Genomic DNA, 23,969 nt, shown 5'->3' with positions numbered 1-23,969 from the left:
ATGTCTGTACTGTTGGCCATGTCTCAGTGTAAGACCCCCGAAGACTCCTGAAGTCTCTAGCTGTGCTCTGAAGTCACTGGCTGCCCACGGGTCCAGTTGGAATGGCAGGGCTCTCCACGATCTCTGTGACCTCCTCCGCTTTGTCCTGATTCAGCTCTTCATTCACCTTGGAACACTGGCTACAGAGCTTTGAACCTCTGGTTTTCATAAGTTTCTTAGAGGTGGAAGATCTGAGAAGCTTTCCTGGCCACCTTTTCTTGAATGTGCTTATTCACCCTCACGGTTCCCTGGCCACCTTGACACTTTTCTTGGATCTTGGTTGATAGGAGGTCTTCATCTTTTTATCCTGGGTATCTGGAGTTGGCTGTTCCATAACTGCTCTAGAGTTTTGTGGCATCCCAGTCACTTTAGTCATTTTGAAGGCTCCCAGTGGTCTGCTCCAGAGCCCCTGAGCACCCCTATATATACCCCTCCCCAGGGGGCCACACCGTTATGCTTTATGAGGTCAGCAAGTCACTTTGCCAGCTAATGGTGGCCCTGGGTGAGCCTTGACATCACAAAGCCCTATCCTGACACCTCTAGGGGAGGATGGGGAGCCACTCTAATGTTTTGGTGGGAGAAGTGAGGCATTTTTAATGCCCCTAAAGAGCCCTCCAAACTCACCTGCCATCCTCATCTAAGTCAACTCTGATGGGTTACATGCCAAGGAGAGTGTGTCTCCTCCAAACCTTCCCTCACAGCCACACTATTCAGGGTATCATTCTGTTCTCACTCACCTTTCACCATTATCTAGTTTTTAATATCTTGCCTAAAATCCCTCCATGGTAATTTGGCTATATTTAAGTGTCTGTGGAAATGAGAATCATTCCACTTTCTTTCTACAAGGTGGTCTTAATGCACCTTGAAGATCCTTTAGTTCTGGGCCACCTACCAGAAAGCTTTTCCATCCCACCTCCTTTTCTCAGTGTTCACATAGCTCTCCTCCTTTTTCTCGTTTCCAGTCTGAAACCCCTATCTTCAGGCTGTGAGACTTCATTGAATACACTTGCTCTTGCTCCATTTGGAACTATCTTGTTTCAAGTCTAGGACTCACAGTCACCCCACTAAGGGTACTATCTAGGCTTGCATTTTAATAGGGTGATGGGGAGGAGCCTGGTGGGCTGCAGTCCATGGGGTTGCTAAGAGTCGGGCACGACTGAGCGACTTCACTTTCGCTTTTCACTTTCATGCATTGGAGAAGGAAATGGCAACCTATTTCAGTGTTCTTGCCTGGAGAATCCCAGGGATGGAGGAGCCTGGTGGGCTGCCGTCTATGGGGTCACACAGAGTCAGACACGACTGAAGCGACTTAGCAGCAGCAGGGGATGAGGCAGATGAATGCATGCTTCAGGTTGTGCTGGGTGACCCCATACAGGAAATGACAACCTGAGACTGATTAGTATTCCCAAGAAGGGGTGGAGCTTGCCCAGAGGTGTGTGAGCCTCCTGTGCAAAGGTCTTCTCAACATGTGTCTTCACAAATCTTTTTTTCTCATCTTGTTTACCTGCTGGCACCTCCATTGGAACTTACTCACAGTCAAGACTGTGGTGGAATTTAATTCCATGAAGAGCTACCACAAGTTTCCAGCTTCTTGAAGGAGACACTGAGTAATCATGTCCTGCCCATCTAGTTCTTAAGGTCTCTCACTGAGGTTGTTGGCTCTGGAGGAAAGGGGAGTGAATTGCAAACTTCACCACAGTCCTTGTGTTCCTAATTAGTAGAAGGGTCAGCCAGCCTGAGGTGTGCCCCTGGGGGGACAGCTTTTCGGCTTAGTGGCTCTTCTTGTGTTTCCTGTGAATTTCTCACTTCCTAGTATCCACTGGTTGCTTATTCATGCAGAAGCATCACACTGTTTAAAATTTTAAGAGGCAGAACAAAGCACACCAAAAACAAGTCCAAAAGAAGATGACTCTTAAAATTTTTAGAACAAGGAACCTAAAACCTTGCCCTGAAAATCCCGGAAAAGCCCCCAAGATGATAGCTTATTGAGAATGATGTCTGATTCATCATCTCCACAGAAGATTTAGCTTCAGGACCAGGGACCAGGTTTGATCACTCATGAGCTTTTTTGTAGCAGAGTTTTATCAAAGCAAAAAGAGGACAGAGGAAGCTTCTGACATGGACATCAGAAGGGAGACAAAGAGTGCCCCCCTCTGTGCAATTTAGTGAGGAGTTTTATAGCAGTGGTTCAAGGACAGGGTTGCTGATAAGGATCAGGGTGTGTGTGGGGTTTGCACTCTAATCCGCTCTAAGGTGGTCTCCTGATGAGCTTTCTGTGGATCTAGAGGTTATCAAACTGTGACCTTCTCTCTGGAATGAAGAATGTTTCATCAAGAAGTTAACATCTTCCATTTGTTGGGGGTTTTAATTCTGCCGAACTCAAAGACGTTCTGTGCTTAAGTTGAGGGGGAGCTAGGGCTCTGCCCCAAGGCTGCACTCTTATTTCTTGAGTGAGTCTCCTTTGTCTCTTCCTGCCCTCCCTTTCCTGACTAGCAACTGTTTGAACAAGCCCTTTCTTCTTAGGAGAGGTCCTGGAGGCTGAAGTGTATTCCCTACAAACAAGAAATGGGGGCCACAGAAAGGCTTTTGTGCTCAGGAGCCTCTCAGTGTCCTGCTCAGCTTTAGAATTAGGTGATGAATTAGTGTATCTCTTAATCTGGTTATTGATTCATATCCTTTAATACCTTTTGTAATAAATTGGTCATCTAGTGAGTTAACTAGTTTCTTGAGTCCTGTGAGCTGCCTCTAGCAAATTAATCAAACCCAAGAAGGGGTCTGCGAGAGCTGTGATTTATAATCAGAAGCACATGTAACAACCAGGACTTGTGGTTGGCATTGAAATGATGGTGGTCTTGTGGGACTCAGTCCTCAACCTGTGGGATCTGATGCTATTTCAGTGTAGATATTGTCAGAACTGAATTGTAGGACACCCAGGAGAAACTCCCCACATCCTGTAACTGGTGATCAGAACTGTTGACTCCACTGCTTGAGAGACATGCATTCTACCAACACTCTCCACTTTTGACTTGATGAGGAAGGGCAGACTGAAGAAAAAATTATGAATTTCCCTTTTTTGCCCTTTCTTGCTATGTAATTTTTTCAATGGGGTTGGGAGGGAAACAGCATTTCCTTCCCGCCTGTTCGTTTTCTTGGCTGGCCTAAGTGATGTAAGACAGATTAACAGGAGGAAAAAACACACACACAAAAAGCTTAATAACTTGTATACATGGGAGAGACCTTGGAAAACTGAGTAGCTATCTGAAAAGGATGGAAACCTGCACCTTAAATACTATTGAGGTAGAAATTGCTAGGCAGTCAGTGTAGGCTTGGGGCCTCAGTTCAGTCACTCAGTTGTATCTGACTCTTTACGACTCCATGGACTGCAGCATGCCAGGCTTCCCTGTCCATTACCAACTCCTGGAGTTTACTTAAACTCATGTCCATTGAGTAGGTGATGCCATCCAACAATCTCATCCTGTGTCGTCCCCTTCTCCTCTTGCCTTCAATCTTTCACAGCATCAGGGTCTTTTCCAATGAGTCAGTTCTTTGCATCAGGTGGCCAAAGTATTGGAGTTTCAGCTTCAACATCAGTCCTTCCAGTGAACATTCAGGACTGATCTCCTTTAGGGTGGACTGGTTGGATCTCCTTGCCTTCCAAGGGACTCTCAAGAGTCTTCTCCAACATCACAGTTCAAAAACATCAACTCTTCAGTGCTCAGCCTTCTTTATAGTCCAACTCTCACATCCATACATGACTACTGGAAAAACCATAGCCTTGACTAGACAGACTTTTGTTGGCAAAGTAATGGTTGCAGCCCAGATTCTTTTTTCAGTTGTAGATTTTAAGTCCAACTTACTCCCTCACAGAAGTGTCTCACTCCATTAACCTATAGCTGTACTTTTTGTTCTAGTTCCCAGGCATTCAGATGACAAGAAAATCAGTAACTGCAGTCCAACTTATCAACGAAAAAAACACCAGATGGACCACTAATTCTTCAACATCCATCTGATCCTTAAACAGCCTGAGGTCATGAGAAAAGGTCACAGGCTGATGACTCAATGTCTATGAATACTCAAGAACTGGGGGATCAAAGAAAGCCGTAAAAATGACAAAGTGGACACTGCAACATTTAAAATGATTGGTCAAAAAGTACACACATCAGGGCCCCGAGCCAACCAAAAGTGAACAGATCAATACTGGTAAAGGTATAAACTGTTGTTATTCTCACCTTTGGGGGCACTTCACCCCCTCTCAGTGTCTATGCTGAGAGCTTTGTATCTCTATCCTTTAAAATACACTCTGCCCGTGTGAGTGTTCGCATGTTTGTGAAGTTCATTCTTTGGCTCCATGAACTAGAACTTGGTTTCATGTTTTACCACCTTTAGCTAAAGACAAAGGGCATGGTGGTGAAGAGCCAGTTACAGGCAGATACCAGGAAAAGCACAGTAAACAAGGGTAAGGTTGATATGCAGACTCAAGTTGTTGCCTTCTCCAGTGATATAGGTTTCTAAAAGTTTAGACACCCTCCCTCCTCTTGGTACAGTGAGGGAGCTGCTGGTGCTGCTGCTAAGTTGCTTCAGTCGTGTCCGACTCTGTGCAACCCCATAGACGGCAGCCCACCAGGCTCCGCCATCCCTGGGATTCTCCAGGCAAGAACACTGGGGTGGGTTGCCATTTCCTTCTCCAATGCATGAAAGTGAAAAGTGAAAGTGAAGTTGCTCAGTTGCGACCCCATGGACTGCAGCCCACCAGGCTCCTCTGTCCATGGGATTTTCCAGGCAAGAGTACTGTGGTGGGGTGCCATTGCCTTCTTCAACAGTGAGGAAGACACCCTTACAAATGGAGAGCTTCCTTATAAATGCAAGTGTCTCTTATAAAAGGTAACTTTTGCTCAGTTTTCAGAGCTCCTGCTGTGTCTGCAGTTTCTTTAACCAGTTTAAAATAATCCTTACGGGACTTCCCTGGTGGTCCAGCAGTTAAGACTCTGCCTGCCAGTTTAGGGGACACAGGTTTGATCCTTGGCTGGAGAAGATTCCCACATGCTGCAGGGCAACTAAGCCTGTGCACCACAGCTACTGAAGCTCATGGCCCTACAGCGCAGGCTCTGCAACAGAAGAAGCCGCCACAGGAAGCCTCTGCACCTCGATGGAGACCAGCCCCCACCACCACTGGAGAAAGTGCGCATGTAGCTATGAAGACCCAGTGCAGCAGAGATAAATAATTACATGTTTAAAGAATTAAAAATATAAAATAAGCCTTATGGAGGGGTAGAGACAAGATGGCAGAGTGGGAAGGCGAGGAGTCCAGAAGAAACTCCCGAGTGACTGGGTAGAGCATGCGGGGGAGAGAAGAGGGAGGGGAAGTGGAGCCAACGGGGCTGGTGTCCTGAGGGGCAACTGGGGTGTCCAATGCCTGGAAAGGCACACCTCCACGGGGCCAGTGGGGATGGGAAAGACCCTTGAGGGCACTTCCCCTGCCCACTGGGCCCCTGGGAGCCACTGTGGTCTCAGGCCTGGTCCTCCATCCTCTGAGGCCCCCACAACCTGCTTGAGTCCAAGGAGCATGAGAGAGAGGTGAGGGGAAACACCAGAACTGGACAGGAAGGGGCTCTGGTGAAGAGGTTTGGAGGACTGGTGGAAACGGCTGGCAGTGGGGATGGGGAGAGACCCTTGGAGGCACTTCCCCTGCCCACTTGGCCCTGGGGCACCTGCTGAGGTCCCGAGCCTGATCCTATACCCTTGGAGGCCAAAGGCACTCCAGGGGTGCCCTCTGCGCTGCACTGAGCCTAAGCCCCACCCTGCATCCCCAGCCAGAGCCTTTTCTGGCTTTTTATTTTATTTTGTTTTTTTTTTGCTATTTTGGTTCTGTTTTACCTTCTGGTAGTTGCTTCACTGATATGTTTATTTTTTCTAACATACCTGTTAGGTTTCTAAATTTATTTTATTTTTTTTACTCTTGTTAATGTTCTGCTTCACTTTTTTCTCCTTTTTAGCTATTAGGGTTCTGTTTTACCTTCTAGTGTTTATTTCATTTGTCTTTTTTCCCCCTAACATGTCTGTTAGTTTTTAAATTTTATTTTATTTTTTTTATTATTGTTCTACTCTTTTTTTTTTTTTTTTTTTGCCTTGCTCTGTGGCTTGTGGGATCTTATTCATGAGCTGGAGGCTGGGCCTGAGCTCCTGTCCTCAAACTCTTCCAAAAAATTGCGGAGGAAAGAACACTCCTAAATTAGTTCTATAAGACCACCATCACTGTGATACCAAAACCAGACATAGATGTCACAGAAAGTGAAAACTACAGGCAAATATCACTGATGAACATAGACACAAAAAAATCCTCACAAAATACTAGTGAACAGAATCCAACACACCAAAGGATCATTAACTATGATCAAGTATCATTTATCCCAGTGATGCAAGGATTTTTCAGTATATGCAAGTCAATCAATGTGATACACCATTTTAACAAATTGAAAGATAAAAATGACATGATCATCTCAACAGTCACAGAGAAAGCTTTTGACAAAATTCAACACCCATTTATGATAAAAACTCTCCAGAGAATGAGCATAGAGGGAACTTAACATAATAAAAGGCCATATATGACAAAACCACACCAAACATCATTCACAATGGTGAAAAACCATTTCACCTAAGATCAAGAAAAAGACAAGGATGTTCACTCTCACCACCCTTACTCAACATAGTTTTGGAAGTGCCACAGTAATCAGAGAAGAAAAGGAAATAAAAAGAATACAATTTGGAAAAGAAGAAGTAAAACTGTCACTGCAGATGACATGATACTATCCATAGAAAATTCTAAAGATGCCACCAGAAAACTTCTAGAGCTCATCAATGAATTTGATAAGGTTTCAGGAAACAAAATTAATGCAGAGAAATCTCTTGCATTCTTGTACACTAACAACAAAAGAGCAGAAAGAGAAAAAAACAATCCCATTTACCATCGCAACATAAAGAATAAAATACCAAGAAATAAGCCTACTTAATGAGGCAGAAAACAGTGCAGAAGGAAATCAAAGATGACACAACAGATGATGAAATATACCATGTTCTTGGATTGAAAGAATCAATATTGTGAAAATGAATACACTACCCAAAGCAACCTACAGATTGAATGCAATTTCTATCAAATTACTGATGGTATTCTTCATGGAATTAGAACAAAAATTTTACAATTTGTATGGAAACATAACAGACCTTGAATAGTCAAATTAATCTTGGGGAAAAAAAAATGGAGCTGGAGGAATCACACTTCCTGAATTCAAAATTACTACAAAGCTACAGTATCAAGACAGTATCGTACTGGCACAAAAACAGGAATGTGGATCAATGGTACAGGATAGAAAACCCAGAGACAAACCCACACATATATGGTCACTTAATCTATGACAAAGGAAGCAAGAATGTACAATGAAGAAAAGAGCCTCTTCAGTAAGTGGTGCTGGGAAATCTGGACAGCTACATGTAAAAGAATAAAATTAGAACACTTCCTAACACCATACACAAAAATAACCTCAAAATAGATGAAGGACCTAAATGTAATAGCAGACACTATAAAACTCTTAGATGAAAAAAATGGAAAAACACTCTGACATAAACCAGAGCAAGATTTTTTTTTTGACTCACTCCTAGTGTAGTGAAAATAAAAACGAAAAATAAAAAATGGGACTTTATTAAGCTTAATACTTTTTCACAGCAAAAGAAACCATAAGGAATACAAAAAGACAACCCTCAGAATGGGACAAAATATTTGCAAACAAAGCAACAGGCAAAGGATTAATCTCCAAAATATACAAACAGCTCATGGAGCTCAATATCAGAAAAACAAACAGCCCAATCAAAAGTGGGCAGAAGACCTAAATGGACATCTTTCCAAAGAAGACAGATGGCCGAGAGGCACATGAAAAGATGCTCAACATCAATAATTATTAGAGAAATGCAAAGCAAAACTACAGTGAGGCATCACCTCACAGCGGTCAGAATGGCCATCATCAAAAAATCTAAAAACAATAAAGAAAAGGGAATGCTCTTGCACTCGTGGTGGGAATGTAAATTGATACAGCCACTGTGGAGAACAGTTTGGTGGTGGTGGTGGTTTAGCCACTAAGTTGTGTCTGACACTTGCGACCCCATGGACAGTAGCCAGCCAGGCTTCTCTGTCCATGGGATTCTCCAGCAAGAGTACTGGGGTGGGCTGCCATTTCCTTCTCCAGGAGAGCAGTATGGTGGTTCCTTAAAGAATTAAACATAGAACTGTCATGTGACTCAGCGAACCCACTATTGGGCATATACCCTGAGAAAACCTTAATTCAGAAGGATGCATGTACCCCAATATTCATTGCAGTACTGCTTAACAATAGCAGGAGAAACAACCTACATGTCAAATGACAGATGAATGGATAAAGAAAACACGGCGCTTGTGAACAATGGACTGTTACTCAGTGACCCAGAGGAAAGAAATAGGGTCATTTGTAGATATGCGGATGGACACAGAGTCTGTCACACATAATGAAGTAAGTTAGAAAGAGAAAAACGAATATCTTACATTAATGCATATATGTGGAATTAAGTGGTCCAGATGAACCTCTTTCTCAGGCAGAAAGAGACACAGATGTAGAGGATGGGCATGTGGGCACAGGGAGGAGGGGAGGGTGAGACAAACCGGGAGACTGGGAGTCACATGCATACACTTCCCGTGTCGTTCACTGGGTCACAGAGAAAGCTAGGGAGTTCCAGAAAAGTGTCTACCTCTGTTTCATCGACTACACTAAAGCCTTTGACAGTGTGAATCATAGCAAACTGGAAAGCTCTTAAAGAGATGGGAATACCAGACCATCTTACCTGGTTCCTGAGAAACCTGTATGAGGGTCAAGAGGCAACAGTTAGTTAGAACCACATATGGAACAACTGATTAGTTCAAAATTGTGAAAGGAGTACGACAGGGCTGTCTGCGGTCACCCTGTTTGTTTAACCTATATGCTGAGCACATCATGAGAAATGCCCGGCTAGACAAGTTACAAGCTGGAATTAACACAGGTGGGAGAAACATTAACAACCTCAGATATGTGGATACCACTCAAATGGCAGAAAGTGAAGAGGAACCAAAGAACCTCTTGGTGAGGGTGATGGAGGAGAGTGAAAGAGCTGGCTTAAAACTAAGTATTAAAAAAACTAAGATCATGGTGTCCGGGCCCATTACTGCATGGCAAATAGAAAGGAAAAGTGGAAGCAGTGACAGATTTCCTCTTCTTGGGCTCCAAAATCACTGCGGATGGTGATCCCAGCCGTGAAATTAGAAGACGATTGCTTCTTGGCAGGAAAACTATGACAAACCTGGACAGTGTGTTGAAAAGCAGAGACGTTACTCTGCTGACAAAGGTCCGTATGGTTAAGGCTATGGTCTTCCCAGTGGTCATGTACAGTTGTGAGAGCTGGACCATAAAGAAGTGAGAACGCCAAAGAATTGATGCCTTCGAACTGTGGTGCTGGAAAAGACTCCTGAAAATCCCATGGACAGCAAGACCAAACCAGTCAATCTTAAGGGAAATCAACCCTGAATACTCACTGGAAGGACTGATGCTGAAGCTAATGCTCCCATACTTGGGCCACCTGATGTGAAGAGCTGATTTACTGGGAAAGACCCTGATGCTGGGAAAGACTGAGGGAGAAGGAGGTGAGGACTAGATGGTTGGATGGCATCACTGACTCAATGGACTTTGGGAGATGGTGAAGAACAGGGAGGCCTGGGGTGCTGCAGTCTGTGGGGTCACAAAAGAGTCAGACATGACTGGAGTGGCTTATTATGTATGTATGATGGGTATGTCATTCTTTTAAAGATTGTGCTCTCCCCACTGTTTCACAACTAGCATTCTGTTTAACTCACAATTTCCTGGCAACTAATTTGAGAAAATAAAACTATAAGAGGAAGAAATTATAAGACAGTTTTTCATCTATTCATTTGTAAAAATTCTCAGAACAAGAAATAAACAGAAAGGTTACCTATCTGAGAACATAATTTATTAATTATTCTCAATTTAGGAGAATGTATTTAAGGATAAATGACATTTAAAAAATAAAATTCAACCAAGTAAATTTGAGATCTAATGGCTTAAGAAGGTGATTCATGAATCAGGCTGCACTCCATCTGGCAACTAGAGGGCATTCCAGGAGTAGTACAAAATGGAAAGCTTTTATGCAAAGGAGGGCAAGACAATTATTAGCAAGAGAAAAGGGTTACTTTGGGCCAGGTCTCCTTCTTTCTGAGGGGAGGGAAATAGCTTAGTTTATCATGCATATTACCTCACTGGCAGCTGTTCAGGAAATTTCAGATTGCTTTGTAGGTCACATTTCTGGGCAGGATTGAAACTTGGGTGGATGCGGTGAAGTGTACATTACTCCATTTGGGGCTTGTTGTTGCTTTTTAACTCATCGGGGCATCAGTGAAACAGTGCAACTCAGGTTAGAACCTGAGCTCATGGGCCAGGACTTGAACCAGTCAGAAGCCAGACTGGGTCTCAAATCCATGGTCTTTAACTGAGGTCACACACCTGATCTCAGGACTTCATGAAGCTCCGGGTCTTGATGTCTCATCACAGAAAGAATTCAGTGAGAGGAAAAAATGATAGGCAAGAAGTGAATTATTTAGAAAGAAACACTCCACAGAGAATAGGCACCTCAGAAGGTGAGGCACTGGGTCATGGGGTTGTCAGTTTTTATAGGGGTGGGTAAGTTCATAGACTAACGAGTGAGATGGCTATTGGACCTAGCTGGTTCTAACCAGGAATTTTGGGGAAGGGGTGGTGATTTCCAGGAACTGAGCTACTGCTCACTTTCTGTCTTTCATGGTTGGCCTTGGAACTCCCATGGGTGGTGTGGGGGGAGGGGGGCGGGTCTCTGATTTAGCTTGCTGATGTGTTGCCCTGAGGATACAGTATGGTTCAAGTTCTAGAAGAAGTCGACTGGGCCACCATCTTGAACCTATTTGGTTCTAATCGGTTTATGTCATGTCCTTAGGCTATGTCATTCTTTTCAACTGTGTGCCCTGCTCCCTTCTGTCTCATGAGCATGAGTTGGCTTTCTTTTCTCTGGGACCTGCCACCCAACTGTGGTAGGTTGAACCTCCCTTTCTTACTGAGCAATAGCTCTCTTAACAACTTATTTTGATCCCATAAACTCTCATCTCATAACTGAAACCAAGTGCTCCCCCAAGCTGAATTTCTCTGCCAAATTTATGATTAACTGCTCGATCCAAAACAATTCCCTTTCTTGTCTTGCCCCTGTTCCCCTCAAGATTCAGTTCAGTTCAGTTCAGTTGCTCAGTCGTGTCCAACTCTTTGTGACCCCATGAATCGCAGCACGCCAGGCCTCCCTGTCCATCACCAACTCCCGGAGTTCACTCAGACTCACGTCCATCAAGTCCGTGATGCCATCCAGCCATCTCATCCTCTGGCGTCCCCTTCTCCTCCTGCCCCCAATCCCTCCCAGCATCAGAGTCTTTTCCAATGAGTCAACTCTTCGCATGAGGTGGCCGAAGTACTGGAGTTTCAGCTTCAGCATCATTCCCTCCAAAGAAATCCCAGGGCTGATCTTCAGAATGGACTGGTTGGATCCCCTTGCAGTCCAAGGGACTGTCAAGAGTCTTCTCCAACACCACAGTTCAAAAGCATCAATTCTTCGGTGCTCAGCTTTCTTCACAGTCCAACTCTCACACCCATACATGACCACAGGAAAAACCATAGCCTTGACTAGACAGACCTTTGTTGGCAAAGTAATGTCTCTGCTTTTCAGTATGCTACTTAGGTTGGTCATAACTTTCCTTCCAAGGAGTAAGTGTCTTAATTTCATGGCTGCAGTCACCATCTGCAGTGATTTTGGAGCCCCCCAAAATAAAGTCTGACACTGTTTCCACTGTTTCCCCATCTATTTCCCATGCAGTGATGGGACCAGATGCCATGATTTTCGTTTTCTGAATGTTGAGCTTTAAGCCAACTTTTTCACTCCTCTTTCACTTTCATCGAGAGGCTTTTTAGTTCCTCTTCACTTTCTGCCATAAGGGTGGTGTCATCTGCATATCTGAGATTATTGATATTTCTCCTGGCAATCTTGATTCCAGCTTGTACTTCTTCCAGCCCAACGTTTCTCATGATTGAGGAGTATCAAAAAAAGGAGGGTTGACACTGAACAGGACACTGTGGGGCCCTCTTGGGTACAAAAGACTCTTCACTTCTAGTTTATAGAAAAGTACTGTAGTGTCCTAGGCCTTCCCTGAGTCCCAAAGAGCAGATTCAGCTTCAGGCAGTTACCGTTAGGAGATGCAGGAACAAACAAAAAGCAGTCAGGAAGCAGTAGTTCAGTGATAGCACGGAGTCCTGGTGCTGTCTCAGGGAGTATACACACAGCAAGACAGGGCGCACTGAGACCCCAGACTGGGGAGAACACGAAGACTGAGACTGGGGAGAACCGGAAGACTGAAGGCCGAGGTTCCCGAAGGCCGCCGTACTACCTTGCCACCAACTGGTCAGAGGTCAGCTCTCACCCCAAATATTGCCTGTAAAAACTCTTCCTTGGGCGCTCCCTGGGGGTCCAGTGGTTAGGACTCAGCGCTTTCACTTGCGGCCTGGCTTCCATCCCTGGTGGAGGAACTAAGATCCTGGAAGCTGCAGGCAGCAACCAGAACCAACCAAACAGAAAGCTCTTCCCTGAAAAGCACTGTGATCTCAGGCCTTCTGAGCACTCTCTGTGCACAGCCCTTGCCATAGACCTTCTGTACTCCAGACTCCAGTGTGTCAGTGTGTTTGGCCTCACTGTGCGGAGGGCACATGGGCCCGGGTTTGGCAATGCAGCTATCTCTCGGTTATGAGGAGCCTTTCATGCCAGTGTCTAAGAGCCAGCTCTGTCTGAATCTTCATACAGATCTGACACAAATCTCTCTTTACTTGATGAATGAGGTTGCCATCCTCTCTCTGTGCTTATTTTTGCTTCCTAGGCTAACCTTTACTGGCCATCAATATCAGAATGACACAGTGCCCTCGTGTGTGGCACATTTAAATGCTTGTCACATGTAGAGTGAATCTGAGAGCAACGAAGAAATCTACCCGAAACAGGTATGCGAGCTGGCTCCTGTAAAAATCGGCCTTTATCCCACCGTCTGTCTGCCCAGGCTTCTATAACAACAGTACTATAGGCTGGGGACTGAAAGAGCGAACACTAATTTCTCACAGTTCTGGAGGCTGGTAAGTCCAAGATCAAGGTACTCACAGACTGGGTGTCTGGTGAGGGCTTGACACCTGGTTCACAGGCAGCCATCTGGCTGTGTTCTCACAAGGCAGAAGGGGTGGGAGGCCCTAGGGCCTCTGTTACAATGGCCCTGACCCCACCCATCAGAGCTCCACTGTCACGACCTGGTCATCCAAGGCCCCACGTTCTAGGGGGCTTCCCCGGTGGCTTAGTGGTAAAGAATCCACCTGCAGTGGAGACACGAGGTGCGGGTTCAGTCCTTGGGTTGAGAAGATCCCTTGGGGAAGGCATGGCAACCTGCTCCAGTATTCTCTCCTGGAGAGTCCCATGGACAGAGGAGCCCGGCGGGCTATAGTCTATGGGGTCATAAAGAGTCGGATATGACTGATGTGACTGAGCATGCATTCACCATCTAATAGTGTCACAACAGAGATTAAGTTTCAACATATGAATTTCAGGGCCACACAAATGTGCAGTCTCTAGCACCTACCCAAGTGCTTGTGAAGCCACTTCCGATGTTCTATGCCTCATAGATTTATCCTAGAAGTCCCTGGCCCTGCACCCTGTTGACATGGTACCAATGAAATGACCTAGGCCCAGAGGCCTTCCTCTGGTGACACTTTTAGAGTTGCCATGCCCAGCAGTGGGTAGTCAGCCCCTCCAAGGCCCTTCCTCTCAGTTCTGGCACACACTCTCTCCTTTTCCTGGGGCGTCAGGTGCCCTGCAGAAGAGCTGGTGAGATGGTTCCCACCCCAGGGGACAGAGGCAGTGAGGAGGAAAGACACTCCTCGAGACCAGTGTGTCCTCAGAGGCTTGCCACAGCCACGCTCGGTCCTCTCCCACGGAGCGGAGGCGCAGTGCTGTGGAGAGCAGTGCGCGTCAGGACTTCTTTTCCTGTTCTCAGCAAGCCCTGAGGGTTGTTGGCTGACCCCTGACAGCTGGTGGTGCTCTGAACTCAGAAACGTGGGATGTTCTTACACCTTTGATGCTTAGCTTTAAGCCTCGGCCTCCATTCCTGAACCACAGAAAAACATCACTCAACATGCACTGAAATCACATCACCTGTCAGTTATTGATAACCTGACTTTATCTTGGGGCTTGTGCTAAGTACTAGGGTGAATACAAAGGATTTAATTATATTTTCCTACAGACAAAGGGACTGCAGTTTGATAGGAGAGACTGAGGGCATACATTAACAGAACCATGCAGAAAACTAACACAAATATCCAAAGCAACGATAGTAGCATGTGCTTTATATTATGTCCCTTTTTGCAGAGAAAGGAACAAAGACACCCTTATTTGAGTGGAATGAACCTAGATGTCTTCACTCCCAGCTTTATCTATGCTTTAAAATTACCTTTTGTTTTGGCATAACTTTCAGAAAAGTTGCAGGGACAGTACAGAGAGTTCCTGTACCTTTCACACAGCTTCCCCTAAATGCTAATTATAAAACCTTGGTACCTTTGTCAAAACTAAGAAATTAACATTGATCCAGTACTATTGACTGCAATATGAACTTTCTTCTCTTTTTTGTTTGTTTTTTAAACTTTTCCCCACTAATGTCCTTTTCATGTACTACAGTCAGATCCAAGGTGTCACGTATTTAGTCATCACACCTTCTTAGTCTCTGCCAGTCTGACAGTTTCTCCAGTCTTCCCTTGTCTTTCGTGACTCTAACACTTTAAAGAGTTCTGGCCAGGTATTTGTTGAATGTCATTCAATTTGAGTTTTCTGATGCTTCTCACGATAAGACTGGGGTTGTGGCTTTTAGGGAAGATACCACAGAGGCGAAGCACCCTTGTCCTTGGTCATAGAGCAGCATAACTTGTATGCATGTATTTATGGCTGTGCTGGGTCTTCACTGCTGTGGGTGGGCTTTCTCTGGGGTGGCAAGTGAGGGCTGCTCTTGAGCTGCAGTGCTCAGCTTTCTCACTGCGGTGGCCTCCCTTGCTGCAGAGTACGTGCACTGGGCATGAGGTCATCAGTAGTTCTGCACGCAGGCCCCATAGTTATGGCTCACAGGCTTGGATGCCTTTGGCATGTGGCCCCTTCCTGGACCAGGGATCAAACTCTTGTCCCCTGCATTGGCAGGCGGATTCTTAGCCACTGGACCTCCAGGGAAGTCCACAACATAGCTTCCCAATGGTGAGTTGACCTTGATCACGTGGTTAAGATAGTGTCTACCAAGTTTAGAAACCAAGGCCTGAGAGCTGAGTGCACTCATTCCTACTGGAGCGTCTCTGATTCTAGACCTTCCAGTGGACAGAGGAAATATACATGTATAATAGCCTACATATACAGAGGTTTCTCCACTGTAGATTTACTATTTTCTCTTTTCCATATTCTTTTCCTTAGACAAGAGTCACTAAATCCAGCCCACACCAAAGGCGAAGGGACTTAAGTGCCAAGGGAAGTATCAAATAATTTGTGGATCAAGTTAAAACCATCATGATAGTGAATACACATTTGAAGGGAGATTCTTTGAAGTTATGAAATTATCTTATTTTTCCATAAGGTGCCACCTGCTAATTTTACCATGTATCAGGGCAGGGATTCGTGGATATTTAATTTATGCCTTGAGTTATAAATCTGCATTATAAACATTTACTTTTATTGCCTAAATTGCTCTAATACCTTTGAGAGTGCTCTCAGTTGGCTCCTTCTGACACGCCCTCATCTTTTCTCCTCTCTTCCCCTGACCCCTTGTTTCTTTCTTTTCTTTCCTTTTCTACACAGTGCTCAAACTCATCTTGTATTTTCCCTGCCTCAGCTCTAAAACCAGCCATTCCTCCAAGGAGTTCTGCTTCCTTTTATTGGACAATGATATTTGGAAACCAAGATCTGGGAGCTAAGTGTATTCACTGCAACTGGAGAATGGCTTCTAGACCCTCTAGTGGGCAGAGTTAGGAAATACACATATGTATACTAGGAAATACACATATGTATACTAGGAAATACGCATATGTATACTAGCCTAGGAAATAAACACATGAGTGTGCTGTGTGTGCTCAGTCATGTCTTACTCTTTGTGACCCCATGGACTGTAGCCCACCAGGCTCCTCTGTGTGTGGAATTTCCCAGGCGAGAATACCGGAGTGGGTTGCCGTTTCCTTCTCCACAGGGTCGTCCCAACCCAGGGATCGCGCCTGCGTCTCCTGCGTCTCCTGCGTTGGCAGGCAGACTCTTTACCACTGTGCCGTCTGGGAAGCCTACGTGTACACTCATCTGCATTTCCTTTTCTACTTGCTTACTTATTACTTCTTTCTCTGAGAGTAAGAAACCTGCCTCTCCCTATCTATATCATATTTACTTATTTGTTCAACTCGAGGATACACTTAGTTTAAAAATTGCTAAACTATATTCCCATGAGACACAAATTTATCAATTACACTGCAGTGTTTGTGTTCAGCTCTTTGTGTCTTCATCTTACATTTCCAAGCAAAATATTGTTTTCCAAAGTTACTTGGGCCAGCTCAATTTTCCCCCACTCCCTTCAGTGACATTATGTCATACATTTGTAAAACCAGTTCAATTTTTACAAAATTTTACAAAATTTTTACAGTCTGCATTATATTGTGGCCCCCCCAACAGCCTGGTGAGCTTTTTTTTTTTTTTTCACCTGGTGAGCTTTTAAAATTTGCATGTAATAAAGTCATCCTTTGTGCTGTACGGGCTTTTTGTGTGTGTGTTTTGACAAACACATACAGTCAAGTATCAATCACCTTATAGAAACTTTGTCCTAAAAATTTCCTTGTACAGCTCCTGTGTTCCCACTTCCCAAGCCTCTCAACCACTGATCTGTTTTCTGCCTCCACAGTTTTGCTTTTTTCAGAAATGTCATATAAGTAGAACCATACAATATGTAGACTTTTACATAGAGCTTCTTTCACTTAGCAAAATGTGTTTAATATTTGTCCATGTTGTTGCATGAACCTATATACTTCACTCATTTTTACCGTTGAGTGTGGATAAATTCATTGTGTGACTATAGGACAGCTTGTTTATCCACTCACCTGTTGAAAGACTTATTTCCAAGTTTTCACAATCATGAATAAAGCTGCTATAAACAGTCATGTATGAGGTTTTTTTTTTTTCTCTTGTGAACACAAACTTTACACTTGGATAAATACCTAATACTGGAATGACTGGGTTATATAATAAGTGTATGTTAATAAGAAACTGATGAACAATTTTCCAGAGTGAAGCTTATGGCTTGCAATCCCCTTAGCAATGATGAGAATTATTCTGCATTTTCTCCCGTGTTTGGTGGCCCACACTCATTCTAGAGTGGAAACTCTCCCTCCCCACCCCGCTCCAATTGCTTCATTCCTTTTGGCCTCTGCCTGGATTACCAAATAATCTATTCTAGCTTTGCAGCCTGCTGGTATTAGCAAAGCCAATGATTTTAGGCTACATCGTGTTTCCACTGCTCACTAAAGGACTCTTCCGTTTTTAACCTCCTAAAAATTCTGTAAGGTAGTTTCAGCAAACATTCTTAAGTTGGTACGAGAGGTAACAGAACCTTGCTGAGAAAAAATACTTTCTGGCTTTCTCAAAACTCTGCTTTTGAGAGCCCCTTAGCTCCTTACTCATTTCATCTCCTTAGCCTAACCAAATGAAACCACTGAAATACAGGGTGGTCAAGGGTGACTCTGGCAGCATCGACCACTTCATGTAGCTTGCCGGTTGGGTGACTGGGTCTCAGTTTGTTAGGAAAGAGCCGTGGGTCAGGCTGCTGCTCAGCCCCTGCGCCTGTCTCGGCAGCTCACACATTCTCATAGTCATGAGAGTCCTCACTTGACGTCTCTTCTGCATGTTTCCACGGCCTGGTCTCACTGTGGGCAGACGACTGACAGGCCACGTAATCCTTTAAAGCCAGGAAGCTCCCTGACTGCACGGCAGGTAGGATGTGGGTCTCTGGACCATCTGTCCTGCCCTCTACATGGTGTTTGTTTTAGGATGTCACTTCCTCCTCCTGCTGCTTGCTGCTACTGGGACCTGGTGGTACATTTTCATAATCCCTGCGGCACCGAAACATCCCCCGGAGCTGCTTCCCTCGGGGGGTCCCGAGGTCCAACTCTGCCACATTGACATAGTCATTCAAGGTCTGAGAAGACCCTTCCCCATCGCTGAGTGGGTCACTGTTATCGGTTCCTGGAGACCCCAAACTGGCGCAGTCACTGGCATCCCCACAACCCTCATCTATTTCTTCAGACAGTGCCAGCTCTTTGGTGCTTGGGAGGATGAAGAGGTTCCCAGGAGGGTTACTGGCAGAAGCCAAAGTCTCAGCAAGCTCCTTGGCTGTGGGGATATTGACATAGTCTCTCGAATCCTCTGAAGAAGTGCTCGGGGAACCTCTTGAAGCTCTGACATTGACATAGTGAGGCGAGGGAGCAAGGTTTCCACACGTCTGGGGCCGCGTGGCATTGTCATAGATGCCCACTGCATGCCCCATGGCGTGAGTATGGGCTCTGTGCACGTGGAGGACGTCGCCTGCTTGGGAGGGCTGTAAGTAAGAGGAGAAGGCGAGTGACAGGGCAGGAGTAGGAATAAGGACGAGCCCTTTCTTCTCCCTACCCGGTACTGCTGTATCTAACGGCGCCTTCACTCAGCTCTCCACTGCAGAGAAAACCTCTGCAGCAGGGGTCTCAGATCACAAGGCCTCCGACGCCAGGCTGGGATGAGTGAAGTGCGCTGGGTTTAAGGACAGCAGCAGTGTAAAGGTGACAGTAAGCTGTAGCTAGTTTCTGGCCGCACTGTGGGGGTTCCGTGGGGGAAGTACTATGAACTAGAGAGAGCCTGCAGCCCCAGGACATATTGCTAGGCCCAGCAGAGTGGCTAAAGGTAGAGGCTTAAGTTCAGACTGGGAGTGCAAGTCCTAACCTTACCACTCTGTGCTGAGTTTACACAGTTACCTAATCTCACTGTGCCTCAGCTTCCTAACTTATACAATGGGGCTAATCGTAATAATATCAATACCATGTGATTTTTGTGAAGAAAAAATGAATTACTATCTGTGAATTGTTTAGCTCCTGGCACAGAGGGGACACTACGAAATGCTTGCTGTTATTAGTATGGGCGCAGCTGACACACAGATCAGCTACAGCCATTTAGGAATGCTGGTCTGATGTTTCTAGAACGTCTGATTTTCAAAAAAGGCTGAATATCTGGACTTCAGTGTGAAATCTCTTAGGCTTTTAAATGTTGGCAACTGGTTCAAAATGTCTTTCAAACAGTACAGAGTACAATCCAAACATGTTTGTAGGTTTAAGTCAGCTTGAGATCTAAACTCTAGGTGCAAAATCCCCTCAGGGCTCAGCTGAATCCGAGAACTAGCTTAAGCAGTGGATTTCCTCCACTCTTCCTTTTATAGCCACGTGGACCTGCTGCCCTAGGAAGTCTTAGAAGCAGGACCAGAGCCTAAGAACGCGACATGCGAGAGGAAGAGGAAGCAAATGTGGTGACTTGGAGGCGGCCACGTGGTCATCAAACCTGCACCCATGGGTAAGGAAAGGCTGGGTAACGAGCCAATCAGCAGCCCTGAGTAAAGAAAGGCCGGGTAACGAGCCAATCAGCAGCCCTGGGTAAAGAGAGGCTGGGTAACGAGCAAATCGGCAGCAGCGGCACCATGGCCCTACTCACCCAGGGATGCGGTAAAACTGAAGAAAAAAATTCTTTAACAAGCTAACAAGGACTTATCTGCAGAAACGAGCGCCCTGATCTTCGGGACAGTCCCTCTGCCCCACACTGCTGTGCGTCTCCTTCTTGGGAGCTGACTTCAGAGCCAGACGCAAAGGTATCCCCAACACGCTCAACACTTTTGACACCAGTCGCAGTGCTGAGTGACTTATGAGTATTTCTGCTATGGAGGAAGATGGAAACAATTTGACGTAGGCTTGGAAGTAATTCCCAAAGCAGAACTTTAAGGGTGCTTTGAGCACCAACAGCCCTGTAGGAAAAATTATGTACCCTCCCAAGGTAATTACAGTACAGGAGATAACACTTATTTGGAAAAAACGCATTATCGTGTCTTTGTTAAAGCAGTACATTTCGGTTCCAACAAGTATCCATGAACACATGTGCCTTGGTGCCTTTCTTAAAATCTCAAGCACTTGCTCCTCTCTTTCGAAATTTTTTGCCTTGGGTGGTAGGGCGGTCCTGAGGCTAGTCTTCCCATTTATTAATAGGGCCTTGGGTGCTGTTTATAGTGAAATAAAAAGCAAAACCTAGAACTCTTGCACTTCAGCTCTTCTGCCAGAGACACATCATTTCTCCCAAAGGGACTGTCGTTTAGCTTCACTCTTACCACATGCTCAGAAGGAGGGCTGTCAGAATTCCTGGAGAGGAGGCTTTCGGTGCTGACAATACGGATGCTTCTTGAGGGATGTCTTCCTGAAAGGACAGAGAGCAAACCTTGAGCACAGTCAGCCAGTCCTCCAAGTGCTTCAGCCTGTTCAGTCCTCACATTCTGGGTGAAGTGGACCTGTCTGATATCTGGTATTTGGGGGCCAGTGTTCTGTGGGGAGAGGATCAGGGTGTCATGCTCCGAGCCCGTATCTCCAAACCGACCGAGAGAGCAAGTCCACCACAGTATTGCAAACGCAAGAAGGGAGTTTGTTTATTCCTAGCGCGCAAGGGCCCAAGTCTCATCCCACACAAGAGAATCTGACAAGAGCCCCGAACAAAGGAGTATGGCGGCTTATATACAGGCAGTTCTTTGTCTCAGTTACAGGAGTAGCTGGCGTTACATGATTGGCCAGGCAGGATGAGTGCATATCCTGTCTCTTTCTGGTAAACATGACTCAGGTCCTAGAGACTGTCGTTTGGTCCCTAACATTCCCCCCTGTCCTTAGATCATATAGAGGAATCTTCCTCTCGGTCCTGAGACACAGTTTGATATTGTTGTCGAAGCACAAACAGCTGTACGGTATTTATGCGTTCCTTTACAAAGGCTACAAGTCTATTGATAATGCATGGGCCAAAGGTAAGCATTAGTAAAAGTACTAGCAGGGGTCCTAGCAAGGTGGAGATTAAGGTAGTCAGCCAAGGAGATTGTTGAAACCAAGATTCAAACCATCCCTGTTGAGCCTCACATTCTCGTTTACGTTGGGCTAGTCCTTCTCTCACTTTGGCCATAGATTCTCTAATTATTCCTGTATGATCCGCATAGAAACAGCACTCTTTTCCTAGGGCAGCACAGAGTCCCCCTTGTTGCAGAAAGAGCAGATCTAATCCCCTCCTGTTTTGCAGAACTACTTCAGATAGAGAAGTTAGAGACGATTCTAAATGACTAATAGATTGCTCTATACGGGTAATGTCTTCATCTATGGCTGCTCTCAGGGAGTTAAATCCTTGGCCTTGCAGGGACAGAGCTGTTATTCCAGTTCCAACCCCGGCTATTCCAAGACCGAACATAGTTGCTATGGTTATGGCGGTAAGAGGTTCCCTCTTAACTTTATAAATTCTTTTTGGAGGATTTAGAGTTAATTTCTGGGCCCAATAATCATATATTGCATTCTCTGGTTGGTACAGAATCTTTGGCATGACAGCCACCATAACGCAGAATTCTTCTTTGGGGTCAAAGATTGAGCTATGCAGGCATGGAGTTAGCCCCGTGTGTGAACAGACCCACCATGTCCCCATTTGAGGTATTAACCATTTAGCTACAGGCAAGTCATCAGGCTCGACGACATGCACACAAAGTGGAGACTTTGCTGGTAACACCGTGCCCATGCATAAGCCCTTTCCCCATACCTCTTTCATCGTCAGACCTACCTTTCGGTCCCCCCAATGACACTGAGGAGGATTGGTGCTGTTGGCCAGGTCATAAGAGGCGTTGAGGCCTACTGCTTCGTAATAAGGGGGAATTAAGTTGTAACATAGCCAACAAGATTTAGTTGCCTCAGAATGGGTCTGATTCAGGGTGGCATAAGCTGCCCTAATCAGCTTCCATAGGGGATCTATTTCAGTGAGAACTTCTGCTTTGGGGCTCACTGCCAAAGATGTTGGCATGGAAGTCGTTAGGCAGGGGGTTACAGCCAGCTTTTCTACTTTGTTGGGCCCGATACTGTGTACAAGAATTGGCTCTAAGACCTGGCTCACTACTGTAATCCCTTTCCCATCAACCCCAAACCCTCCTGATTCCCTCGTCTGTAGCCCCCAAGATAGGCCAGAGATCCAGGTCCCCTCTTTTTTGCTTTTTTCTGGATTGAAACTTATTCTGACTTGTGCATAATTGCAACTTTCACAGCTAAAAGTTGGATCTCCGAGGACCCTAGGGAGGGGCTTGGTGAATGAAAAATTAAGTAAATCTCGATTTCCTACTTCCCAGCGCCGAGGTCCATCATTAGAAGTAACACAATCCCAAGTTTTACAATAAGAGTCTTGTGCCCCCCCCCCCACAGGTCTTCCAGTCATGTCTGGGTGCTCCTGGGCATGCCCAGAACCCTTGTTCTCGGAGATAACCCCCAGCCCAAGGCACATTTACCATTGGCTTGAGGTCAAAGTTCAAGTCTGGCCACCATGTGTTTGGTGGATGTATTGCGGTAGTGGAGTTTAGCACCTCTCGTGTTAGTCCATTTTGCAGCTTCCAGGTGATTTTGACGGGTTGATGCAGGTTCACGCTGGCAACTCCGGAGCAGAGTAACTGGGTCATCCACAAGATGGCCCAGCCGAGTTGTCCTGGTCCTGTTGGCGCCTTCGAAGCTTTAGCCTCAAGGGATTGGACGGGTGCAGAGATGCTTCCCATTCTTTCTTAGTGTCTTCCTGCTCTGCTGAAGCAGCTGGGCGTACGTGGTTGCAATGCACCCAAGGCCCGATACCGTCGACCTTTAGGGCAGTTGGGGTGGTAAGAAGAACAACATAAGGACCCTTCCATTTGGGTTCTAGTGCCTTGGTTTGGTGCCTTTTGACCCATACCCAGTCTCCGGGGCCAATGTCATGTGAGGGAATAGTTCCCTTATTTTGACCCACATGTATTTCCCATAGCAGTTTCCAGACACAAGAGTGCACCTTGCTTAAGGCCATCAAGGCCTCTTGGAGTTGCCCCAACGTGGGAAGCGGTAGTTTCTTCCCTTCAACTATTGGACATACAGGGGGAGGTCTCCCATACAGAATTTCAAATGGGGTCAGATTAAGTTGATAAGGAGTATTATGCGCACGGAAGAGGACGAAGGGAAGGAGGGTCACCCAGTCCCCGCCAGTCTCTATAGCCAATTTAGTTAAAGTTTCTTTTAGAGTCCGATTCATTCTTTCTACTTGCCCTGAGCTCTGTGGACTGTATTCACAATGTAACTTCCATTTAGTCCCCAGGGCTAGGGCAAGGCTCTGAACTATTTGACTCACAAAGGCTGGTCCATTATCAGAGCCGATGGTCACTGGCAGGCCAAACCTGGGAACTATTTCTTCTAAAATCTTTTTTGCCACTATCATCGCGGTTTCTCCCTTTGTAGGAAAAGCCTCCACCCACCCTGAGACGGTATCCACCAACACTAACAAGTACCGGTAACCATACTTGCCTGGCCTTACCTCGGTGAAATCTATTTCCCAGTGTTGCCCTGGTCCTTCTCCCCGATACCTCAGTCCTGCATGTTGTCCTTTTCCTGGCCTCATTTGTTGACACGCCTTAAGCATGCACTATGTTCTTTACAGTTGTCTCGTGCCGGGGAAATCTC

At 45.6% G+C, this 23,969-nt stretch overlaps 1 protein-coding gene across 1 annotated transcript in view; it reads right to left on the bottom strand.

Moving 5' to 3' along the window:
• LOC108633268 (lymphocyte transmembrane adapter 1-like) overlaps positions 1 to 23,969 on the bottom strand; it is a 69,360-nt gene that overhangs the window by 39,672 nt on the left and 5,719 nt on the right. The window contains 2 exon segments of the mRNA XM_018059934.1: positions 17,930 to 18,802; positions 20,603 to 20,688. Coding sequence (XP_017915423.1) covers positions 17,930 to 18,802; positions 20,603 to 20,688 — 959 coding nt within the window.

Source organism: Capra hircus, chromosome 16 (assembly GCF_001704415.2).
Source record: "Capra hircus breed San Clemente chromosome 16, ASM170441v1, whole genome shotgun sequence".
Taxonomy (NCBI): Eukaryota; Metazoa; Chordata; class Mammalia; order Artiodactyla; family Bovidae; genus Capra; species Capra hircus.
The sequence above is the reverse complement of the archived record's forward strand: the minus strand, read 5'-3'. Positions and strand labels throughout refer to the sequence as shown.